The 24450-nt window shown below is 39.1% G+C and overlaps 11 protein-coding genes across 11 annotated transcripts; 3 read left to right on the top strand and 8 right to left on the bottom strand.

Moving 5' to 3' along the window:
- Positions 1-35: 35 nt before the first annotated feature.
- Positions 36-1433, bottom strand: ERG4 (delta(24(24(1)))-sterol reductase; the record flags this gene model as incomplete). Its single annotated transcript, XM_451223.1, has 1 exon — positions 36-1433. The coding sequence occupies one exon, from the start codon at positions 1431-1433 to the stop codon at positions 36-38; it is 1398 nt and encodes a 465-aa protein (XP_451223.1).
- A 692-nt stretch (positions 1434-2125) lies between these two features.
- PUP2 (proteasome core particle subunit alpha 5) lies at positions 2126-2914 on the top strand (the record flags this gene model as incomplete). The annotated part of the gene is made up of 1 exon (XM_451224.1): positions 2126-2914. One exon carries the CDS (start codon positions 2126-2128, stop codon positions 2912-2914), a length of 789 nt encoding a protein of 262 aa, XP_451224.1.
- A 244-nt stretch (positions 2915-3158) lies between these two features.
- GCN5 (histone acetyltransferase GCN5) lies at positions 3159-4709 on the bottom strand (the record flags this gene model as incomplete). The annotated part of the gene is made up of 1 exon (XM_451225.1): positions 3159-4709. One exon carries the CDS (start codon positions 4707-4709, stop codon positions 3159-3161), a length of 1551 nt encoding a protein of 516 aa, XP_451225.1.
- A 433-nt stretch (positions 4710-5142) lies between these two features.
- On the bottom strand, positions 5143-6954 carry ATG7 (Atg7p; the record flags this gene model as incomplete). Its single annotated transcript, XM_451226.1, has 1 exon — positions 5143-6954. The coding sequence occupies one exon, from the start codon at positions 6952-6954 to the stop codon at positions 5143-5145; it is 1812 nt and encodes a 603-aa protein (XP_451226.1).
- Positions 6955-7275: 321 nt separating this feature from the next.
- Positions 7276-8820, bottom strand: NMD3 (ribosome-binding protein NMD3; the record flags this gene model as incomplete). Its single annotated transcript, XM_451227.1, has 1 exon — positions 7276-8820. The coding sequence occupies one exon, from the start codon at positions 8818-8820 to the stop codon at positions 7276-7278; it is 1545 nt and encodes a 514-aa protein (XP_451227.1).
- A 255-nt stretch (positions 8821-9075) lies between these two features.
- NOP19 (Nop19p) lies at positions 9076-9669 on the bottom strand (the record flags this gene model as incomplete). Its single annotated transcript, XM_451228.1, has 1 exon — positions 9076-9669. The coding sequence occupies one exon, from the start codon at positions 9667-9669 to the stop codon at positions 9076-9078; it is 594 nt and encodes a 197-aa protein (XP_451228.1).
- Positions 9670-9869: 200 nt separating this feature from the next.
- On the bottom strand, positions 9870-11177 carry DBP8 (ATP-dependent RNA helicase DBP8; the record flags this gene model as incomplete). The annotated part of the gene is made up of 1 exon (XM_451229.1): positions 9870-11177. One exon carries the CDS (start codon positions 11175-11177, stop codon positions 9870-9872), a length of 1308 nt encoding a protein of 435 aa, XP_451229.1.
- A 285-nt stretch (positions 11178-11462) lies between these two features.
- On the bottom strand, positions 11463-13151 carry MTG2 (putative GTPase MTG2; the record flags this gene model as incomplete). Its single annotated transcript, XM_451230.1, has 1 exon — positions 11463-13151. The coding sequence occupies one exon, from the start codon at positions 13149-13151 to the stop codon at positions 11463-11465; it is 1689 nt and encodes a 562-aa protein (XP_451230.1).
- A 253-nt stretch (positions 13152-13404) lies between these two features.
- Positions 13405-14184, bottom strand: THP2 (Thp2p; the record flags this gene model as incomplete). The annotated part of the gene is made up of 1 exon (XM_451231.2): positions 13405-14184. The coding sequence occupies one exon, from the start codon at positions 14182-14184 to the stop codon at positions 13405-13407; it is 780 nt and encodes a 259-aa protein (XP_451231.2).
- A 294-nt stretch (positions 14185-14478) lies between these two features.
- Positions 14479-16377, top strand: CDC23 (anaphase promoting complex subunit CDC23; the record flags this gene model as incomplete). Its single annotated transcript, XM_451232.1, has 1 exon — positions 14479-16377. One exon carries the CDS (start codon positions 14479-14481, stop codon positions 16375-16377), a length of 1899 nt encoding a protein of 632 aa, XP_451232.1.
- Positions 16378-16832: 455 nt separating this feature from the next.
- On the top strand, positions 16833-24068 carry PRP8 (U4/U6-U5 snRNP complex subunit PRP8; the record flags this gene model as incomplete). Its single annotated transcript, XM_451233.1, has 1 exon — positions 16833-24068. One exon carries the CDS (start codon positions 16833-16835, stop codon positions 24066-24068), a length of 7236 nt encoding a protein of 2411 aa, XP_451233.1.
- Between the last annotated feature and the right edge of the window lie 382 nt (positions 24069-24450).

Consider the following 24450-nt stretch of genomic DNA (forward strand, 5'->3'; position numbering starts at 1 on the left):
ATGTTCACATGTTGCAGCATGTCAGTGTCACTATTTCAAAAGACATACGGGATAAATAGGTATGGACATTCCTTGCAGTATTTATCCCAGTCAGCTCCATACTTCTTTTTGCACTTAGCATCGTCTCTTAGAGCTCTGTGAACCAGAACGACGAAGAAAAAGACAGGGAAGAACCATGGGAATGGACTGTTGAAACCGCAGGATAAACCCCAAATTAGAGATTGAGTCCAATCAGCAGTGTAATGGATCTTTCTTGCCAATTTGTACCAACCATCAATCAACAAGTACGAGCCATTTTCGGTAATCATGTACTTAGGGTTCTTCAAAACTTGTTTAGGTAGGAATGGGAAAGTCTTTCTAATGGTTTTATCACCAGCTATTTGTTTTCTGAACGAGTTCTTTTGGGCATTGGTGGTATCAAAGAAGTAATATGCGATCATCAAGACAACGAAGAGAGACACGTTGTAAATGGTCGACCATTGGTATTCAGATGGATCATGGTAGTATAAATACAAGGTACAATGACAGTAAGTGTATGGAACACCAGCGATATTCCAAAAGATCAACATGAACCCGAATTTTTCGTAGGCCATATCCCAAGTTGGCACAATCAACTCTTCACCCTTGGAACAAGCGTTAGCGTAAGACCAATGTGCGAATAAAATCAACCATAGTTGTGGACTAACGCGACCGTAAACTTCCGCTTGCTTGAAACAGGCACCCAAGGTCAAGAAGTACAAGGTGTACCATGGCAATCTAACCTCGAAGAACATCTTCAAGTCCAAGTATCCGATACGAGGGTTCAATGGTGCACCCATAAAGAGATCATAGATATGGGTACCGGTCATTCTATGGTAGTCCTTTGAGACGGTTAATGTGTACACGTACAAGTAAATGGAGAAAGCAAACCCGGAAATAATGGCACATGTCATGATTTCTCCGAACATATCAAGAATGGTATACAACTTGAAGATTCCGGTCAAGTGCAAAGTGATAATCAGAGCATTGGAAACGTAGAAAGTCCACATGGCATTACAGTAGTAAGGCAACTGTTTGCCTTGCAAATGATCCAATGGTTGACCTTTAGTCCAGACACCAGGCAAAGTGTAATAAAACACAATTTGTGCAACCCAGAAGGTTAGAAAGATAGTCCACGCGTACAAAGATGGAACACCGTGGTCTTTTACCAATTGCAATAAGTGGCCGAGGAATTGACCCCAAGTTTCACCATCTTTAGGCCATGCTGGAGCACCATTATAAAATTGTGCTGACAACCACATATAATACATCAATGCCGGGAACCCAACCATCATCCCAATGACACCAGGAATACCACCGAATTCATACTCAATTTCTTCTAGCTTCAAGTATTTGCCCTGGGGCAAGAAAGGTTTGCGTACCGCTACCTTTATTTCTTCGGTACTGTCTGACATGGCTCTTGCTCTCTTGTTGCTAAATCAAAAGCCCAATGATCGAATAATTCAAAGAAACAGGAAATAACAATTCAGTAGAATAATGTCACAGTTGAATATAGTAACAATTCACGCTAGATATCCAATTGTACTGTTATATGAATTACAACTGTTACAATTGCTTACCGTTACTGGAACTCCATGTATATTGTTCTTTTGTTTAGATTCGGATCAGAACCAAAATCACTAAAGGCACCATTAAAAACGCAGCTTGTTCGTTTAGATCAATTTCTTGTCACGTGCTAAATTCAATTTTCGCAGTCTTGCTTTTCAAAATAAATTTATTTTTTAAACTGATTTTTCAAAATAACAACAGCTTACTGTGCCTAGGCATATACCCTTTAACAATGGAAAGTGGCAAAATAAGATATTGTCAAAGTGAATATTTGTAAGTAGTAAGAGAACAAGTTGTTGAAACGTTCAAACAGGAGAGAGGAGTGGGTGTAACATACGGAAATATATATTAATCGCAGCGATTTTCCAGTGCTAGTTAATAACTCTTTCCAATTGACAACATTTTGTTTGCATTTGAACTACTGACTTAAGTGATTGAATTGAATCTCATTGAATTACCTATTGTCTATTCCCCATTACCAATCAGTAACGATTTGCAGCAGCTCATAAAGCAATCATAATAATAATAACGGTTCAGTATGTTTTTGACTAGAAGCGAATACGATCGTGGTGTGAGCACTTTTTCGCCTGAAGGTCGTCTTTTCCAAGTTGAATATTCTTTGGAAGCCATTAAATTGGGGAGTACAGCGATCGGTGTTGTTACAAATGAAGGGATTGTACTTGGAGTTGAGAAGCGTGTGACTTCTGCACTATTAGAGAGTGATTCCATCGAGAAAATAGTGGAAGTGGATACGCATATCGGTTGTGCAATGAGTGGGTTGACGGCAGATGCAAGATCTATGCTTGAACATGCTAGAGTCAACGCAGTGACACACGATTTGTATTACGATGAAAAGATTACTGTTGAATCTTTGACGCAATCGGTGTGTGATCTTGCGTTAAGATTTGGTGAGGGTGCTTCTGGTGAAGAAAGATTGATGTCTAGACCATTCGGTGTGGCGTTATTGATCGGAGGGTACGATCAAGAACAAGGGTTCCAATTGTACCATGCTGAGCCTTCAGGAACTTTCTATCGTTATAATGCTAAGGCAATCGGGTCAGGTTCTGAAGGTGCACAATCAGAATTACAAAACGAATGGCATTCATCGCTTACTTTGAAAGAGGCGGAATCGCTGGTGTTAAAGATCTTAAAGCAAGTAATGGAAGAGAAATTAGATGAAAATAATGCACAATTGAGCAGTATCACAAAAGAGGGATTTCAAATCTATTCAGATGAGAAAACTGCTGAAATTATAAAAGAGTTAAAGGAAAAGGAAAAGGAGGAGAAGCCTCCTGGGTCCGAACATTCGGATGTCGAAATGGAGTGATAGATTACACTCCTTGTCTTTCGAAACACGTTATTAATCAACAGAAAATCGATTATAAAATTTCATTATTTCTCTAATCATGGATTGCTTGTATACATACAGGAGCTCCTTCTGAGCCTTTTAATGTTACACTTTCGGTATATGTATATTTATACATATCATATATATATGTGCCAACTTTCGCCATGTAGACTGTTCAGGTACGCAAAGATATCGACAAATTAGTATTTCATTATCGTTAGTATTAATCCACAAGATGTGAATACTCTGGAATCTCTTTGACTTTAGAATTGAAGAATTTTTCTAGACGATTTGCGTACTTGAAATAAGATGTGTTTTCACCGTTGTACGCACGACAATTGTTAAATATTAACCTTGCATCATATATGAAATTTTCCATCTTTTCGTATCTGTTCCCGTTTAGTTTCATTTCCATAGAACTCAAATCCATTGGTTCCTTAATAAATTCGTAATAGTCGGGGACTTCTTCCTTATTGACGGGTTGCAAAAAGGGCCATGCCGCTGCATGATTTTGCAATTCGGTGAGAAGATTTTGCATTGCTGCATAATGAGGGCCACGTTTTGGTCTCTGCGCCAGTTCGTCCATTTCTGGAGTCCAGCCAGCTTCTTTTAAACCAGGTATTGTCATTGGATCGATGGGTTTTATATTATCAAGATCCAAGAACTGTTTCAAACCTGGACGAACTATGTGAGATTGAGAAATGCTACGAATTTTCCTTCTAATTGCTGCTTCTTGCAATAAGAGGATTTTTGCTGCATCAAGATACCGGATTCTTGGCAGCATGGAACATTGCATTAAGGTACCACCTTCATAATCCTTTATGTATCCCATCCAGACATTCTTGTCCAATGTGATCTCTTTCGTGAATCCCTGCTTCTTGAAATACCCGATAGCATAATTATCCGCATATGTTAGAAAATACTTTATTGGCGATGTTGCCCTCACGTAATCTTTTAAATGATTCATTAAATGTGCACCGTAACCTCTGACTTGTTCGGTCGAACTAATAGCACAGAAGACAATTTCTGCGAACTCTCTTTTATCAAAAGGTCTATAGGTTATTCCACCAACAACAGTCAACGGTTTCCGTACCACGGCCATAGAAAGATGTGAACGATCGTAAACTAAACGAGCAATATATTCTTTGGGCATCTTAGGCAATTGCTTTTGAAAGATATTCTTTAACCCTGTTAAAACCATCATATTTTCCTTGCTATTATCATTATTAACCACTCTGAATTCAATCTTTCCTTCCTTCTCTTCTATTACACTAGGTCTGTCTTTATAACTGTATTCTTGACCATCAAAGTCAAATTTTGTTGTGCCGGCCTCTTCATCAACGACCTCATTTTCAACTATAGGAGATGTATCCGTCTTTTCATTTGCTTCTTCCTCTAATTGTTTCTCTTCAGCCTTGGTAGTTGTACTACTGGCATTGTAGTCATTGACTGGTGATTCAACGACCTCTTCATTCGTTGTAACTGATTCGATTTTGTCTTCCACTGTTTTTACGGATTCCCCCGCAACTTTTGTTTCAGAAGTTCCGTTCTGTGCATCTATAGGTCCGTCCTCTTCCTTCTGGTCTTCCTTCTGGTCTTCCTTGCTCGTCTTGTGTTCTAAATCATCGGTAACATCTTCATCAACTGCAGATCCGCCATCGATTTCAGTTTCCACAGGCTCATCTTTGGGTTTGATTTCCTCTTTTACAGTGTCAACTTTTCCCCTCTTATTCTGGACTCTTCCAGCACCATGGTGGCGTCTCTTCGGTGGCATTTGGTGCTTAGCTTCTTGTCTACGTGTGACTATTTATCTTGTCTACGTGTGACTATTTATCCTGTCTACTCGACCTAATATATATTCCCGTTCTTGTATGCTTTGGTAATTTTTCAAGTTGATTTATACATCCGTACACCACAGTCGGATAACGAGTTTAGTCTACATCTAAAACATGCCTGGTATAAGCTGATGGATCACGGAAAAAGGCCCAGTTATGTAGGTGTACCAAGCCCGTCATGGCGTAATACGCTGCAAATTGTGCAAGACTTATATTTATCTTGGGAATTATAAAACTAAATTTCATCCTGACCGTTAAATCAGAGATAAACACCTTTTCCTAACGACGAATATCGATTTCTACGCTTCATCACAAAAGGAATGCATGTCACATCATTCCACGCATCAGCCTGTCAGATGCACTGGCTATACTTCACTCTATTGACAATTCCTCGTCGTCATCAAAGGAAATATCTTCTTGAATTGCCAATTCAGCCTCCTCTTGCACCTTCGACAGTCCACTTAATTGCTCCACACACTTATAATCATCTAGCGCCTGTTTCACGAAATTCCATCCGTTTTCCTTTAGAGTTAAAATGACATTTTCATTGCTTGCACAACAGTGCTGATATGCCGGTGTTTCAAGTTTTACAGTTTTAAATTCATTTAGAAATCCTCGTATTTGATGCGGAGCTGACCCAAGCACGTTCGTCGAAGGCTGAAGATATGTCACCAATAATTCAACAGCCTGGGAAGCCGCTAATAGGGCAACACCCGGTCTAGTTACAGTACACATCTGATCTAATGTTCTGTCAGTTAGAGAATCACTTGGGGCCACGATATCGTTACAGAAATAGCAACCCAGGTTGTCATTATTGTTGCCATGTCTCATTACCAAATAACTGTCAAAACCAAGGGCCGCATTAATAACTATTTTTTCATGCATTCGTCCAAGCACCGAGGGAAGCCATCTCGTCTCGCGTGCATCCATTAAAAGAAATATAACATCATGCGTCCTTATAAGCTCGTCCAAAATTTCATAATCCTTCCTCTGCTTGCTTTCGTTCGATACAGGATGTCCTATCATTGGTATTTCCAATTGATAACCTGCAGAAACGACAGAAGGAAATATCTTCTTCAGAGAGTCACTGGCAGCTTCGGCCTTTGGTCGCCCACAATCTTCAAAGTTGAATAATGGTTGCCTTACCGGATTAGAGAAAGAGACAGTGCTGTTGTCGACAAAAGTTACATGACGAGTACCCCAAGCTAATAAAGCTCTAGCCACGTAGCAACCTAGGGTACCTGACCCCAAGATCAATGCTTTAATGTTCTTTATTCTTTCTAGATCAATGTCAGGAGCAATCCTCCATTTCATTAGCTTGAGATTGAGATCAATGGATTGTTCTGCTATCTTCACGGGATCCATCAATGAGCTTAAGTCAGCCGATTTCGGAGCTAATTTTCCAAGACCATTTTTCTCCCAACCGCTGACCTTAAGACATCCTGTATTGCTCCCGGTAACTCTGATCTCTGCCGCGAAGCTGGAATTATCATCACGAAGGAAACATATGGTGTACGTATTCCTTGTGGATATTTGACTCCAAACCGTTAGAAAGTTCTTAGTAACTGCGGCAGGAATGCCCTTCAGCCGACTGAAGTCCTTGAAGATGACTTTCTGACATACTTTGAGATACTGAGGTGATGCTTCCTGAATCTTTCCATCCACAACACAGGAGATAAAGCTGTTCTGCTCCCATATATCCTTCTTTACACCATCTTCGATTGATTTTGTTGAGATTATTTCGTACGATGACCCCTCAGACTGGAAAGTAGGCATACAAACCCAATAATAAAACTTATATTTCTTCAAATCGGCGAAGCTTATGACATAAAACCTAACACACTCTTTGAGACCATTCTTGAGGCCCTGTTCTAGTAATTGCTGTCCCTTTTCCTTGATAAACTTTACTTTGTCACAGGATTTGAATGATTCGATAGTATTAAAATTCAACACTGACCCTTTCAAAGTCACTGCCTCATTATTGAGAACAGGATCGAAACTGTCATCTCTAAGCGAGAGTGAAACAGTGTTAGAAGTGATATTTTCAAGGTCTAGTGCAGAGAACAATTCTTTCTCAGCAGAGTCTAACTTGAACACTTCAAGTTTTAATCTTGATAATTCATGGAAAAACGAGGTATCAACAAAAGACTTAAAAGCTGGTGAAAACTTAAGATCGTTAAGCATCTTTCCTGGTACTCAGGTTTTGTTCCATGAAGAAAGAATAGTACTTCTTGGTTTACTTTATTTATCTATGCACTGCAGTTAAGGGTATAGTGTATCAGGGTAGTATTACGAATCGACGTCTTTTTTACAAGAATGAACTAAACTCAGGAAAGCATTGTTACCCTGAAACATGCCAATTATTAATATTCACTAGTGTACACTATACAAGACGGCCATTGTATCATTGATCTAATGCAGATGATGAGTAAATTCAACTAACTTGCCTATCTCGTAAATATATATTGTAATTATTGTCCAAACAAGAAGAGACTAAACCAAATTCTATAGCATTTCTTCACCTTGTTGTTGATCTTCTAAAGTCATCTCATCCAACTCATCTAATAGTTCATCAATATCAATTTGTGGAGCATCTTCATCTTCATCTTCTTCCATCTCGCCTTCGTGCTCTGCTGGTTTGTTGCTCTTATATAGATTGATTGTTTGTCTCATTTCCTCATCTTCCTCCAATTCTTGTAGGAAAATCTCATAATCTCTTTCAGCACGTTCCATTTCTTGTTTCTGTTGTCTTGAAGTGTAGTCTTGAGAAGCTTCGATATCCTTGTGTTCCTTAGCCATTCTCTTCAACTTCCATTTTCTGTTCTTCTTTGTCTTTCTTTGATATAGTTTCTTGATTAGAACGATGTCTGGCACGTAATCAATATTTAAACCATCGAAGAGCTCTGAGTTATAGTTAGAGTTAGCGATAAAGTAACCCATGACACTGTCACCAGGATGAATAATACCACCAAGATGTGTTCTAACGTAATAGACTTGGTCATTGGAGCCTAGATCGGAAGATCTAGCGACAGTAACGTCAGCCAATACCCATTTGTTTCTAACTTGACCAGTAGGTTCAACGTCCAATATGATGAATTCAACTAGTTGGGACACTTCAGCTAATGCACTGAAAGGTTCACGCCAGTACATTGGAGCAGTCAAATCACACGTTTGAAGAGTGGTTGGATCCAGGAACTGGAGAGAGTTAGAAACCTTGGAACAGATGACAAATTGACTGATGTTACCCAAAGACTTGGCAAGCTTCTTAGGTAAAACAACCAAATCATCTCTACAAATTGGAACAATTTCCACGGAAAAAGTGAATTTGTAAGTAGATGAACCGGTATGGATATCTTGAGAGATTAACTCCTCGGATTTTTTACATTTGATAGGTACGACAGCATTTAAGAAATCCAACATCTTAGCAGCATGGTTCTTTTGAGAATAGAAGAAATCTAAACCATCCTTTGCCTCACTAATGGAAATGGTGTCAACATGGGCATTGTGCTTCAAAATCAACTGTTCTAAATACAAGAAAGTTCTCTTATGAGGAACTTTTTGTCTAATTTGGACGTTTGCTCTCCATGTATTAGTGGTATAAGATCTAGCACAGTCCGGACATTGCATGGCAATCACCACATATTCCACTTCAAATGTTTGCTGGATAATAGTGTTAGCCATAGCTTCACCTTGAACGGTCAATTTGACCCGGATACGTCTAGAATGAGGTTCGGTCCAGATAAATGATGCATCCACTAATCGAACTTTGTTTAAGCCTTTCAAACGACGTAAACACAACGCCAAAAGTTCACGAGATTCCAAAGAAGCCCTAATCCATTGGCTTGGTGGTTGCAAGAACCTCTCACAGTTTCTACAGAAAGAAACATTAGCCTCTCTGGGAATACCTTCTGTAATATCGACATTCAACTTAATACAGTCGTAACACATAACTAGCCCTGAGGACCCATCCATAGGCACACCACAACTGCAACATAGCACTGTAGCATGCTGATGTTGCATGTGATTCTGATCTAACGGAGTGTAATTCATCGAGTTCGGTGGATACTTCTGCCCTTGCTGGAATACCTATAATGCAGACATTAATCAGCTTTCAAGCACTATCAGACTGTGCAAGAACAAGATGCGATGAGATGAGCTTTCTCAAAATTTTTCTTAAAAGAGACTGCGAACCCTCAAGAAAAAGAAATTTTGCACGTGACTTTGAACCTTGGATTTATGCATCTATGCATATTAAGCTAGTCTATATACAGGAGAATTACACTTTATAAAGAATGATTAACACGTTCAACGTTTGGATTTCTTTCCAGCAAATAGCAAGCCAAATTGTTTCTTGGAATGTTTTTGTACTTTAGGTTCCATATCTTCTTCATCCGAGGAAGAGTCGGAATGCGATGAAGTCGATTTGGTATAATATTGGTTTTTACTGTGGTCTTTCGAAACATTTGTGCCTCTCGGAAGCTCGTTACGTATCTTCTGTCTTTCCTGATTCCTTATCTTATGTTTTAACGAAACCATAGCCTGGGAGTCGTCTTTCCTCACTCTGTGTATACTGTTTCTCTGTTGCACGTCCTTGGTAGCTCTTTTCTTTTTGGCTAAAGAGCTGACCTTCTTATCACTTTTGATGAACTCTCCAATGGTATGTATATCGGTATCATCAGTACTTTGCGCGTTCTCAAATGATAAACCGCTTCCTATTTGAATGACAGGCAACTGGAAAAATTCCTTCTTTGATTCGTTGCTATCCTCCTTTGCTAGATCATTAGATGACGTCTTAGAATCCTCTATCCATCCGAGCACCTTAGCAGTGGAACTGCTAAACCCATTTTGAAATTTAGCAAGTAGTGCTTGCTTTTCTTTTATCTCCTGAGCTCTTGACATGGCTTGGTGAGTCTGTATTACTTGTTAGATTGTAAGAGTATACCTTTATGGCGGCCGATGCATCTCATCTGGTTCGATCTCATCGCTTCAAAGAATAAGTTACCATTTTTTTTTCAGTGATTACTCTCTAAGGAAGAATCAGAATTCACGTGACTGATTTTTAAATGGAATATGTGGATAGGTCTATCAACTATGTGAGTTTATGTACGTCTATGAGTCTTTTCTTTGGATTCATTCTTTCTCTTTTGGAGTTTCCTTCTTTCACCAAAACCTTCTTTATCCATGGCCATGAGACTTTCTCTTTTTGCTGCTGTAACCTTAGTTAACGACTTCCTAATCACGGCTGTATCACCTACATCGGTGAACTCTTCCATCTTTTTATTAATCCTTTCCTCAATTGCCTCTACTCTTTGAATATCCTTTTCTGTTACAAAACATAGTGATTCACCATGGCGTCCGGCACGCGCTGTACGACCAGCTCTATGAATGAAAGTATCTGGGTTGCCAGGAATATCATAGTTTACAACAAGTTCAACAATAGGGATATCCAAACCTCTAGAAGCGACATCAGTAGCGATAAGAACTCTCGCAGCTTGTGCCCTGAATCTTTGTACAGAGTTCGTTCTTTCTTGTTGTGGCATTTGACTATGAAGTGACGTGACTCTTACATCTAAAGATTTCAAAGTTCTTCTTAAGATTTCAGCCGTTACGGTACGATTAACGAAAATAATGCAACTTGATTTGACGTATTTCTCACTGGTCAATATCTGGTATAAGTATGACTCTTTAACGTGCTCTGGGACTAGCAAATATGTCGTCTCTAATGTCTTCGGAATGGCGACGTTATCAACAGACTCAACCTCAAAAGTAAACACAGGAGGTTTGCCCTCCGTCTGTGGAGCGTCTGATAAAGCTTTCACTTGGTCTGTCATAGTAGCAGTGAAAAGGAGATTCTGTCTTTTGTTTTTCGGTGGTAAAATACTTACACATGTAGCAAGGTCCTTACTGAACGTTTCCGTCAATAATATATCGGCTTCATCTAGTACCAGAAATTTTACTCTTTTTAGCCCTCCAATGGTATCTTCCCCGCTATTCAGGACATGGTGTGCTAATCTACCTGGTGTGGCTATTATGAAATGTGGTCGTTTCTGTAATTCGATAGCTTGTTGCACTATGCTCTCACCACCAACTACTATTGCGACTCTGATGTTCATAGCACTTCCAAATGCTGTGAACTGCTCTGCGATCTGCATCGCAAGTTCTCTGGTAGGTGTTAAGACGATCCCAAACATACCTTGAGGGTCCTCGGACCATTTGGTCAACATCGGAGCTGCAAAAGCAATAGTCTTACCACTACCGGTGTTGGCACCACCTATACAGTCACGCCCTTTCAAAATCTCAGGAATACAAGCCTTTTGAATCGCAGTGGGCTGCACGATTTTCATCGCATTTAATGCTTCCACTAACCATTTTGAACATCCTAAGGACTTGAACTCAGAATTAGACATCTCTTAATATAGATATTATAGTTCTTAGGTACTCTTGGCGAGGTTTATATACAAGTTACTCCTACTAACCACAGCCTTTAGGTCAAAGCACATCTCATCGCATCTGTATAGAAATTTTACATGTTAAAGACTCTTTCCGTTTTCTTTTTTCATTCAAATATGCACCAATATGGGATTTTGGGGGCCCAAAATATTGGATTTCGGAACAATATTCGAACATCGGAACTTAGAAAAAGAAGTAGAGCATGACGTCCAGTAAGGATGTGCCGCTTATTCGTGTTATATCTACAGTTTACCAGCACATTGTGCCATTTTATGCAGGAGTACATCAATATTTTCTCCTTTGAGAGCACTTATTGGTACGACATCCCAGTTGTTTTCTTGGCATTGGGCTTGGATTTTCTGATACTTCTTAAATGTAGATTTCTCATCGATATCAGCTTTATTACAAACCACTAGAATATTCTTCAATGATACAACCTCTTTGCCACCCACTTCTTCAATAAGTATTTGTAAATCTTGAGATGGATCATCCTTTTCAAGACTGATCACGAAAACCCAACCTTTGGAACGTTCAATGTGTCTTAAAAATTCAAGACCCATTCCCTTGTCCTGAGAGGCATCTTTAATAATTCCCGGAATATCTGCAACTGTGAACTTCGGTTTGTCAATCCCAAGTGAGATTGTTCCAATCGTTGGGTGTAACGTAGTGAATTCCCAATGGCCTACTCTAGGAGTAGCATTAGAAATCTGGTTTAAAATAGTAGATTTCCCGGCATTTGGTAGTCCAACAAGTCCCAGATCAGCAATACTTTTCAATTCAAACATAAAATGTTGTTGAAGTCCACTCCTACCCTCTTTACAAAATCTTGGGTTTCTGATCAAGCTGGTTAAGAAATGCATATTACCTAGACCCCCTTTACCACCCTTTAGCAAACAGATTGGTTTCTCAGTTGGTTTACTCAAATCCAATCCATATAATGGGAATCTATCAGATTCAAGCTCCGTTTGTAGTAAGTTATGATCATATTCTGTTACATTTTTGGAAAGGTCTTGAAACCAGTCTTTTGATAAATGATATTCTTCATCTTTACCCTTAAAGATCCAACCTTTTCCAGGTTCGTAAGATTCTCTGAACATTTGAATACGGTTTGGTTTCTGATCCATGTAAAATCTGCCTGTACAATTCAAGATGATATTGGAAGTGTCCAATATGGTTCTCAATGATCCTCCTCCCTGTTCTTTAATTTTCTGGTCTACATGCTCTCTCACAACTTTGGGATCCAAGCACCATGTTACCACCGTCCCGACCGGAACTGTAATCATTACATCTTTACCTTTCGATCCATCTGCCTGAGCAGAAGTACCATTAGAACCATTATCTGCGATATATGTAGTCTGAAGTTTTGAGAGACTGTTAATTCCTTCTATGGCCTGAACGTACACAGACCCACCACCGCCCCCGTCTCCTCCATCTGGAGGACCAATGGCGCGCCCTCTATCTCTAAAAAACGAAATACATCCGTCACCGCCATTACCTGAAGCACACTTGATGATTCTCAAGTCAACAAAGTTCGACTGTTGAACTCGTATGTTCTTATTCTTTTGTAGGTATGATAGCTTGGTGAAGTTTGACAATGGCGATTTGATTTCGATGTATTGCGTATCTGGCGGCGTCGATATAATATTGAATGTAATCTTATTCCTTAATCCCTTCATTGGTTGAACAGAAGTCTTCTTCTCTTCCTTTATTGACAAGTTCTGAGTTGATTCGACGGCTGCTGTTGGAGCCTTTTGCTTAGATCGGCTGCTCGCTAGCTCTTGCAGCCATATCTCATTATCAATAGCGCCAGGTGCATTATCTGGTACATCTGAAAAAAACCTGCAGCGGTTGACTCTTGATATCCTTCTAAATATTGGCCGCCCTAACATCACTATAGCTCCGGTTCTTATTGACTTTCTACGGGTATCCATTTGTTCCTTTACCTGGTTGCATGTGTCAATTAACTTAAGTCGTATCTCATCGTCAACTCATCTTTATTTTGTTGAGTTTAAATAATGAACGTCAATATGTGATAATTTCTGACAATCAGCATATCGAACACAAACAACGCCATAAGCTAAATATAAGTACACCTGGCACTCTGTTGTCCGCTCATTATTTATTGCTATTGCTACATATTCTATTATACTATTAACGTCATCAATTTATAGATCCCTGGATACATTATTCCATTTGGTAATCAGTCGACTCTACGGTCAACAGCTCTTTGATGTTCTCTGCCTTCTGTACCAATTTCTTTAAAGAAGTTGGAGAGTCACCAAATAGTGAGTTTTCAATGTGGGTCCATCTCTGAGACCATTCAGAAACCTCTTTTGTGATTTGTTGCAGGGTTGAATTCAATATATATTTGTTTTCTAAAGCGTATTTTGCTCTTCCCGCCTTAATCTCATCCAAGTATTGGAAAAGTTTCGCCCTAATATTTTCAATACGCTGCTGCTCATCACCTATTTCTTCGTACTGTTTTACAGTTTCTTTGAGTACTGCAGGAAGTGGGTTTTTATTTACCAGTACCTTGTTACTTTCGTCGCTGCTCTCCAATTTATGTACTAGATCGTCAGATAAGTTTGCTACAAGTGACAAATGGCGCATCCACGCTTCGTGCAACCCTTTCGTCTCTTCAAAGTAGTTGAATAGGTTATTCGGATCGTCTCTGTCATCAGAAGATAAAAATATTTTACTTGCTGTCAAATCTGGATCTTTCATCAAGTTTGCACGAATCTCACTAGAATTAATTTGCAACACTCTTGTCACTGCAATACTTTTTAGTAACTCATCGTTCTTGCTTTTAAGTACCTTTAGAGTTTCTAATCCTTCAGTTGTCTCCTCCCTTTCTAATGCGCCAACTAGCTCTTCGAGGCTGTTTATGATATCAGTTGCAACAGTATGCGTAACACGCATCTGATCTTCTTGCTCATCCAGTTTATCTAAATAGATGTTACTCATTGAAAATCTGAATAGGAATCTGACCGTCACTGACCGTGGGTTATAGAGAAGATGGTAGTTTCTCAAGCAATGGTTAATCTTATGCTTGTCAAGGAAGTGATCTCCAGCATTTTTTGATGAATTGACAAAGATTGTTCTGATTTTGATGTCTGATCGAATGTTGAAATTAAATGTTTGAATATCAATATTGAAATTGTAAACAAACGACATTGTATCTCTTTGTGAAATACACCAGAAATTACGGGAAAAAAGATCCTCATTGTTTCGTGATATACTTGCAGCAGTCATTTGGATATGGAACGACTTGTGTTTGAAGATGTACAACAGCAATTGAGACAATCCAGTACTGACTTGTCACGATGGAAGCTATTTCAAAGCTCCAAATGGTCGGCAGAGGCTTTGATGGGAATGAGGCCTACAGATTCGGAAGATTCTCTTAGTGCTGATATGTCCTTAGCGACTGATGGTGACGATGAATCGCCATTGAAAAAGAGGCAAATACTTTCGTCCCGTTGTGTACTCTTGGATTTTTGTGATAACGAAAATCAGTCTGAAACGTTACCGGATGTTATTCCCTTAATGGGTAAGGAATTAGACCTGTACTTATTGGCATCATCGATGTTTGATTGTAAAGAATATGATCGCTGTGCATTTTTCCTCAAGGATACTTCACATGATGGTCTCGAATTCCTATATCTATATAGCAGATATCTTTTGTGGGATAAGAAAGTCACAGAATCTACGGAAGATGTCATGATTAAAGATCCAGAGATATTCTCAGCGGACCTTTCCGAATCCTTGCAGGCGGCTGAGTACGGAAACGATGCTGAAGGGAAATGTCGATCTGGGATATCGCTCTCGAATCGGGACGTGGATGTAGGAAACGGGGAAAAGATTAATTTACCCAAATTACATCACGAAATAACAGACTTCCTTGAAAAGAACAAATCACTGTCAAAGTTAGGTACGGCATTACTTATGTATCTATTGGGAATTATACAGAAGAAGCAAGGGGTACCGAGTGGTGCAATGAGTTATTTCCTAAAATCCCTAAAACTTTACCCATATAATTGGACATGTTGGTGCGAATTATTATCTTGCATATCAAGAACAGACGAATCGATACTTCTTCTAAAATACCTTAATGATAATTTTTCAATAGTCAAAGAAAATGGGATTATCCATGAACATCTTATGTTACGTTTCTTTAAATTAGCAGTGTTCAAAGAATTCGGAGGCGACTTCGACAAATACATCGAAGAGTTGGGAGAAATAATGAAGGTTTTCCCGAATTTCTCATTTTTAAGAGCCCAACATGCATTGATTAACTACAAATATATGGATTACGCTAATGCAGAAATAGTCTTTGATGAGTTGGTCACAATGGATCCATATAGGCTTGATGATTTGGACACATATTCTAACGTATTGTATGTCCTGCAAAAACCTTATAAACTCGCATACTTGGCACAATATGCTGCGAATGTTGACATATATAGACCAGAAACATGTTGCATAATTGCCAATTACTTTAGTTCAAAACAACAGCATGAAAAATCTATCCTATATTTTAGAAGAGCATTAATGCTTGATAAATCTTACACTCATGCCTGGATCTTGATGGGGCATGAGTTCATCGAGATGAAAAACTCACATGCTGCCATTGAATGCTATAGAAGAGCTTCCGATGTGAACCCAAGAGATTTCCAGGCTTGGTACGGATTAGGACAAGCATATGAAGTTTTAGATAAACATTCCTTTGCTTTGTACTATTTCCAAAAGGCATGCGCTTTGAAGCCATTGGATAAAAGAATGTGGTTTGCGTCTGCATCCTGTTACGAAAAATTAGATAAAACGGTACAAGCAATCAAGTGTTTCCAGCGTTCATCCCAATTATCAGGTGAACAGGATATATCTATTCTTTACAGGTTGGCAAAGCTACATGAAAAGAACAACGACGTTTCATCTTGTAAACATTATATGGCCAAGTGCGTTGAACTTGATGAGGTTAAGAAGGCTCAACAAATAGACGAAATTGGCAAAGCTAAACTCTGGCTCGCGAAACATGAATTTAAACACAGAAACTATTCAGATGCTTACAACTATGCAAATGGTGTTATACACGGTACTTCTCAGGAGATTGAAGAAGCAAGGGCAATTCTGGCAGAATGTAGGAAACGTATAGATATTTAATTATTTAATCTTCAAGGTAGCATAAATTTACACAATTGAGTTATGACAACATTTGGACATTTAAGGTGACTTTGTATACCCAAAATTCAAACCTTATTGTTAACTTCATCAGATTTTAATTAACTTTTAACTTAGTGGTTTTAGAAGAGGAACAAGCACTCTATCAATAACAATAAACCTGCTAGATTTTCACAAATGGTAAGCACCAGTTACCAGATAAGCTTGATCTATCCATGCTTACATACTTTGCCTTATGCCTTTGACCACACTAAAGGATACTATCATATCCGGGTAACATATTATCAACATTTAAAATTGTGATGAGCTAAATCATATCAACATATTTACTATGCATACATAAGACAGTATTATTTAGCAAAGTTAAGATCTATCTGTGACATTCGAACCGACCAATACATTTGTACCTTAGGGAAAGAACAGAAGTACACATTGCCATGAGCGGCTTACCCCCACCGCCGCCACCGCCTCCGGGATTTCCCAGTTATGATATAACTTCAAAGAATCACAAATCTAAAGGTAACGAGATGGAGAAGCATAGAAGTCCAGTAGGTGCGCCACCACCTCCACCACCTGGTTTTTCCAGGGTAGATCTGGGACCACCACCGCCCCCGCCTCCTGGAATTCAGCCAGGTATAGATATTCTTTCTGATAAAGCGAAGAATAACTTACCACCTCCACCACCACCACCTCCATCGTCATCTTCAACATCTATGATAGACGAAGCACAGAATGACGATCAGCACTATAACGGTCTTTCGAGGGATACAAAAAAGATCAGGAAAGGGAAGAAAAGAGTAGCTCAGAAAAAATCGGGCTTAGTTCATTCACATAAGGTAGAAATGCCACCGGAACATCTCAGGAAAATATTAAATGATCACATGGATATGACTTCATCAAGATTCAACTCCGATAAGAGAGCACATTTGAATGCACTAAGATATTTACCCCATGCTATATTGAAACTTTTGGAGAATATGCCGCAACCTTGGGAACAAGTAAAAGCTGTCAAAGTTTTATATCATGTATCAGGTGCTATAACATTTGTAAATGAGATTCCTAGAGTGATAGAACCAGTTTACACTGCGCAATGGTCAACGATGTGGATCGCAATGAGAAGAGAAAAGAGAGATAGAAAGCATTTTAAAAGAATGAGATTCCCTCCTTTTGACGACGATGAACCTCCCTTGACATACTCTGATACCATTGAGAATCTAGAACCTTCAGAAGCCATAACTTTAGACTTGGATAATTATGCTCATGATGGCGTAAAAGACTGGATTTATGATACACGTCCCCTAGAGGATAATGCGAAAGCAGTCAACGGAAGCTCATACAAACGTTGGAAACTTGACAATGGAGTCATGTGCAGCTTATACAGATTGGCAAAACCACTCATTGAAGAGTCGAATTCCGATAAAAACGCAAAATACTTGTTTGAGCAAAAGGCTTTCTTTACTTCCAAAGCGCTAAATAACAGTCTTCCAGGTGGCCCCAAATTTGAGCCTCTATATCCAAACGAAGAAGAGGAAGATTATAACGAATTCAATTCAATAGATAGAGTAATTTTCCGCATACCTATACGAACAGAGTACCAGATCGCTTTCCCTCAAATATATGCAGCTCGACCAAGATCTGTTGAAACATTGTGGTACCATGATCCGCTCTCGTGTACCGTTAAATCTGAAATGGAGCACTCATCTGCTACCTTTTTTTTCGGACAGTCTCTCAACCCAACTATTTCGCATTCCCTGCCCCATTTCCACACAACTGCAGAAAACACCAGAGATAACTCTTTTAGGATTCCAATGGATGTCAGACCTTTAATGGAAACACAAGAACTATTTTTTCCCACTACTAATGAAGCAATGTCATTATATCATGCACCATATCCATACAACAAAAGATCGGGTAAAACCACCAGAGCTCAGGATGTCGCTCTAATAAAAAGGTGGTACCAAGAACATCCTGATGAAAGATATCCTAACAAAGTAAAGAGTTCCCACCAAAGACTATTGAAGAATATTGTAGCAAATGAACTCCATACCGATGACCACACTTCAAAAAAGAAAGTTAAGTTGTTACAAAGTCTAGCAAATACTAAATTCTTCCAAGAAACAACGATAGATTGGGTTGAGGCCGGCTTACAAGTCTGCAAACAAGGTCACAGTATGCTCAATCTCTTGATTCACAAAAAAGGCCTTACGTACTTACATCTTGATTACAATTTCAATTTAAAGCCAACTAAAACCCTTACAACGAAGGAGAGAAAGAAGGCAAGATTTGGGAATGCTTTCCATTTAATAAGAGAAATTTTAAAAATAATAAAGTTGTTGGTAGATTCTCATGTTCAATATAGGATGGGAAATGTCGATGCGTTTCAGCTTGCTGATGGATTGTACTATATTTTGAACCACACAGGACAACTCACAGGTATCTATAGGTACAAGTACAAAGTCATGCATCAAATTCGTACATGTAAAGATCTAAAACATGTCGTGTATTATAGATTCAATAAAATTATCGGGAAAGGTCCAGGATGTGGTTTCTGGCAGCCTGCATGGAGAGTTTGGATATTCTTCCTTCGAGGCATAATACCGATTCTAGAAAGGTGGCTAGGAAATTTACTCACTCGTCAGTTTGAGGGAAGATCAACTGATGTTGTTAAAACTACTACTAAACAAAGACTCGATGCTTACTATGACTTAGAACTACGAGCATCTGTTATGAATGACATTTTGGACATGATTCCCGATGGAATAAAGCAGAGCAAGGCAAGGACAATTTTACAGCACTTATCTGAGGCTTGGAGATGCTGGAAAGCCAATGTTCCCTGGGAAGTTCCAGGAATGCCCGAGCCAATAAAAAACATTATAGAAAGATATGTGAAAGCAAAAGCTGACGGTTGGACATCTCAAGCTCACTATAATCGTGATAGAATCAAAAGTGGTGCCCATGTCGAAAAAATTGTATTGAAGAAAAATTTAGGCAGATTAACTAGACTTTGGATAAAACATGAGCAGGAAAGGCAAAAGGAAATTGAGAAAGCAGGTCCCGAAGTAACCCCAGCAGAAGCAAGTGCAGTGTTCTCGGCAATGGTAGATTGGCTTGATGCCAGGAACTTCTCACCTATCCCGTTCCCTCCTTTGACTTATAAAAACGATACGAAGATTTTGGTTTTGGCACTTGAGAATTTAAAAGAGCAATACGTTTCAAAAGTCAGGCTAAATGCCCAGGAACGTGAAGAGTTAGCTTTAATTGAAGAGGCATATGACAATCCTCATGATACCTTGAATAGAATTAAAAAACTATTGCTAACCCAAAGATTATTCAAGCCAATACAACTAACAATGATGGATCATTATCAACACATATCTCCAGTCTATAACGTTGATCCGTTGGAGAAAATTACCGATGCATATCTTGACCAGTATCTATGGTATGAAGCTGACAGAAGGCAGCTTTTCCCTAGTTGGATAAAGCCAGGTGACTCAGAAATCCCGCCACTTCTTGTTTACAAATGGTGTCAAGGCATTAACAACTTAGATTCTGTATGGGACATCAGCAAAGGGCAATCGACCGTATTGTTGCAAACTGATTTACAAGAATTCGTTGAAAAGATGGATTTGACACTAATAAACAGGCTCCTAAGGTTAATTATCGATCCGACATTAGCGGATTACATTACTGCAAAGAATAATGTCAGTTTGATCTTTAAGGATATGAATCATGTTAACAAATATGGTCTAATAAGGGGATTACAATTTGCACCATTTGTTTATCAATTTTATGGTTTAATGATTGATATTCTCATCTTGGGACATGAAAGGGCACAGGAACTAGCAGGCCCTCCAAACGAACCATCTGAATTCTTGCAATTTCCAGATAAAGCTACTGAAACGAAGAGCCCAATTCGCCTCTACTCACGCTATCTTGACAAAATCCATATTTTATTCCACTTTGAAGAATCTGAGTCTGATGAGCTTATCCAAGACTATTTGATGGAAAACCCCGATCCAAATTTTGAAAATTCTGTTGGTTATAACAACAAGAAATGCTGGCCTAGAGACGCCCGCATGAGGTTAATCAGACACGATGTTAATCTAGGTCGTGCTGTTTTCTGGGAACTTACATCTAGGGTACCAAAATCACTTGTTAACATAACGTGGGAGAATACTCTTTCTTCAGTTTATAGCAAGAATAATCCTAATTTACTTTTCACTATGTGCGGTTTTGAGGTGAGAATACTACCGAAATCTCGGATGGAAGATGTCATTTCTCATGATGAGGGTGTATGGGATTTGGTGTTGGACTCCACAAAAGAACGGACTGCCAAAGCGTTTTTACAGGTATCACAAGAAGCTATTGATGAGTTTAGAGGTCGTATTCAAAGTATTTTGATGGGTTCCGGCTCCACAACTTTTACAAAAATTGTGGGCAAATGGAATACTGCACTAATCGCTTTGTTTACCTATTTTAGAGAATCTATCGTCACGACAGAACCGTTACTCGACTTACTCGTGAAATCTGAGACTAGAGTTCAAAATAGAGTAAAACTCGGCTTAAATTCTAAAATGCCAACAAGGTTCCCTCCAGCAGTGTTTTATACACCTAAAGAGTTAGGTGGTTTGGGAATGCTCAGCGCATCGCACATTTTAATTCCCGCTTCTGACTTGAGGTGGTCAAAACACACAGATACTGGAATAACACATTTCAGGGCAGGGATGTCCCACGAAGATGAGAAGATGATACCAACAATTTTCCGATACATTACTACCTGGGAGAACGAATTTTTGGACTCACAGAGAGTATGGGCGGATTATGCTGCTAAAAGACAAGAAGCCATAAAACAAAATCGTAGGTTGGCATTTGAAGAATTAGAGGGTTCTTGGGATAGAGGTATACCGCGGATCAGTACCATATTCCAAAAAGATAGGCATACGCTAGCCTATGATAAGGGTCACAGGATTAGGCGACAATTCAAAGAGTATTCAGTGGAACGTAGTAATGCTTTCTGGTGGACAAATAATCGTCATGATGGTAAATTATGGAACTTGAATGCCTATCGTACGGATGTCATTCAGGCCTTAGGGGGTATCGAAACAATTCTTGAGCACACATTATTTAAAGGAACTGGCTTTAAATCATGGGAAGGACTTTTCTGGGAGAAAGCCTCTGGTTTTGAAGATTCAATGCAGTTCAAGAAACTTACTCATGCACAAAGAACTGGTTTGAGTCAGATCCCTAATCGTAGGTTTACGTTATGGTGGTCTCCGACGATTAATAGAGCGAACGTCTACGTTGGGTTTTTGGTGCAATTGGATTTAACAGGAATATTCTTGCACGGTAAAATTCCAACATTGAAGATATCTTTAATTCAAATTTTCCGAGCACATCTATGGCAAAAAATCCACGAAAGTGTGGTTTTCGACATCTGTCAAATTCTGGACGGCCAAATGGATATACTACAGATTGAATCTGTTCAAAAAGAATCAATTCATCCACGTAAGTCGTATAAGATGAATTCGTCTGCTGCTGACATCACATTGAACAGTATTTACAAATGGAAGGTTAGCAGACCAACATTGTTGCATCAGACGAAAGATTCTTTCGACGCTACCACAACTGACAAAATGTGGATCGATGTGCAGCTTAGATATGGTGACTATGATTCTCATGATATATCAAGATATGTCCGTGCGAAATTTTTAGATTACACCACAGATAACGTGAGCTTGTACCCGTCTCCTACTGGTATTATGATCGGTATTGACTTGGCCTATAATATTTACGACTCCTATGGAACGTGGTTTGAGGGATTGAAGCCCTTGATACACAACGGTATGAAAACAATAATGAAAGCTAATCCAGCACTTTACGTTTTGAGGGAGCGTATCAGGAAAGGTCTTCAGATATATCAATCTCAAGTTCAAGAGCCATTTTTGAACTCATCCAACTACGCAGAGCTATTTTCCAATGACACAAAATTCTTTATCGATGATACGAATGTTTACCGGGTCACTGTTCATAGAACTTATGAAGGCAATGTGGCTACTAAGCCTATCAACGGATGCGTGTTTACTTTAAATCCGAAAACAGGTGAACTATATTTGAAAATAATTCACACTTCGGTGTGGGCGGGGCAGAGCAGATTGGCTCAATTGGCAAAATGGAAAACCGCAGAAGAAGTAAGTGCATTGGTTAGATCGTTACCCAAAGAAGAACAACCTAAACAAATTATAGTTACTAGAAAAGCTATGATGGACCCTATGGAAGTACACATGTTAGATTTCCCAAACATTTCGATTCGTCCAACTGAGCTCAGATTACCTTTTTCTTCTGTTTTGAACATAGAAAAATTAAATGATGTTGTTTTAAGCGCTACAGAACCGCAGATGGTTTTGTTCAACATTTATGATGACTGGCTAACTCGAGTTTCTGCCTACACTGCTTTCTCTAGATTGATATTGCTATTAAGAGCGCTCAAAACCAATGAAGAAAAAGCCAAAATGATTCTATTAGAGGATCCTACAATCCCAACGAGAGCTAATCATCTATGGCCTTCTTTTACTGATGATCAGTGGATTGAAATTGAGACGAAGATGCGTGATCTAATTCTCTTAGAGTATGGTCAAAAATACAATGTAAACATTGCTTCTTTGACTCAAACTGAAATCAAGAATTTGATTTTAGGACAGAACATTAGAGCTCCATCTGTTCAGAGGCAGAAGATGGCAGAATTGGAGGCTGCAAGAAATCAGAAAACTGATGAGTCGTCGCAGTCTGCCACGGCAGCCATGAAGCTAAAAACAATCAATGCTCAAGGTGAAGAAATTACAGTGGTGTCATCCAGCAATTATGAGTCCCAATCTTTCAGTTCGAAAAATGCTTGGCGGTCAAATGCAATCTCCAATTCATTGCTACATTTGAAGCTTAAGAACATATATGTTACTGCCGAAGATTTTGTAGAAGATAAAGATGTCCTCGTATTCCCACGGAACTTGTTGAAGAAGTTTGTCACAATAGCTGATGTCGATGTCCAAATTGCAGGGTATATGTACGGGTCACCTGTAAAAGATCACCCTAATGTGAAGGAAATTAAGACGATAGCACTTGTCCCTCAACTCGGCAGTTCCGCAACTGTTCGCATATCTCCTCCCCCCTCATCTTCCAAATATCTCAACGACATGGAACTGTTGGGATGGATACATACCCAAAAAGTCGATTCCAAATTCATGTCACCATCTGAAGTGATCACTCATTCCAAAATGTTTTCAGATCATAACGAAAGTGCTGTTGATTTGTGCATAAATCTAATCCCAGGTGCCGTATCAATTACAGGATATACGTTAAGCACTACGGGTTTCAACTGGGGCTTACAATCGAAAGACATAACGGACCCTTCACCAGAAGGGTTTGAAGCTTCATTTAGCGAGACTGCACAGATTTTATTATCTGAACGCATTATGGGCAATTTCTTGGTACCTTCGTCATCGATATGGAATTACGCTTTCATGGGAACTGCTTTTAGCGAAGATCTACCTTACGAATTGAAATTAGACATCCCACTAGAGTTCTATAATGAACTCCATCGTGCTCCTCACTTCATACAATTCTCTGAACTTGCTGGAGATGAGGAATTAGAACCGGATCAAGAAAATCTATTCGCTTAAGCGAAGGAGAATACAGATAATTTCTCTATAATTGTTATATATTTTTTTAAAACCATTTTACATTTATATTAGGCATCTGACCTGCATTTGCCCTTACATCAACCGTATAAGACGGTTTGGAATGGCGTTTTAGGCTCTACGATTTTCATATTATCATAAAAGTGAAGTAGTCATAATGTGCTTGTTCCATCTGACTTCCAAACTTTCACGTGACTTCTCTCTGAGAGGTAATACTGAATATTTAAAAAGTAGACAAGGAACTTCGTCCCTTGAAGATATTGCACATCGACTCTCCGATGGAGACGGTTAAACAAACAGTTTAACCAAAGTGATTATTGGTGCATATTGGAAGAAACTAGTTACTTTCAATAAAGGAAGCCGT

Source organism: Kluyveromyces lactis (assembly GCF_000002515.2).
Source record: "Kluyveromyces lactis strain NRRL Y-1140 chromosome A complete sequence".
In the NCBI taxonomy this organism is placed as follows: domain Eukaryota; kingdom Fungi; phylum Ascomycota; class Saccharomycetes; order Saccharomycetales; family Saccharomycetaceae; genus Kluyveromyces; species Kluyveromyces lactis.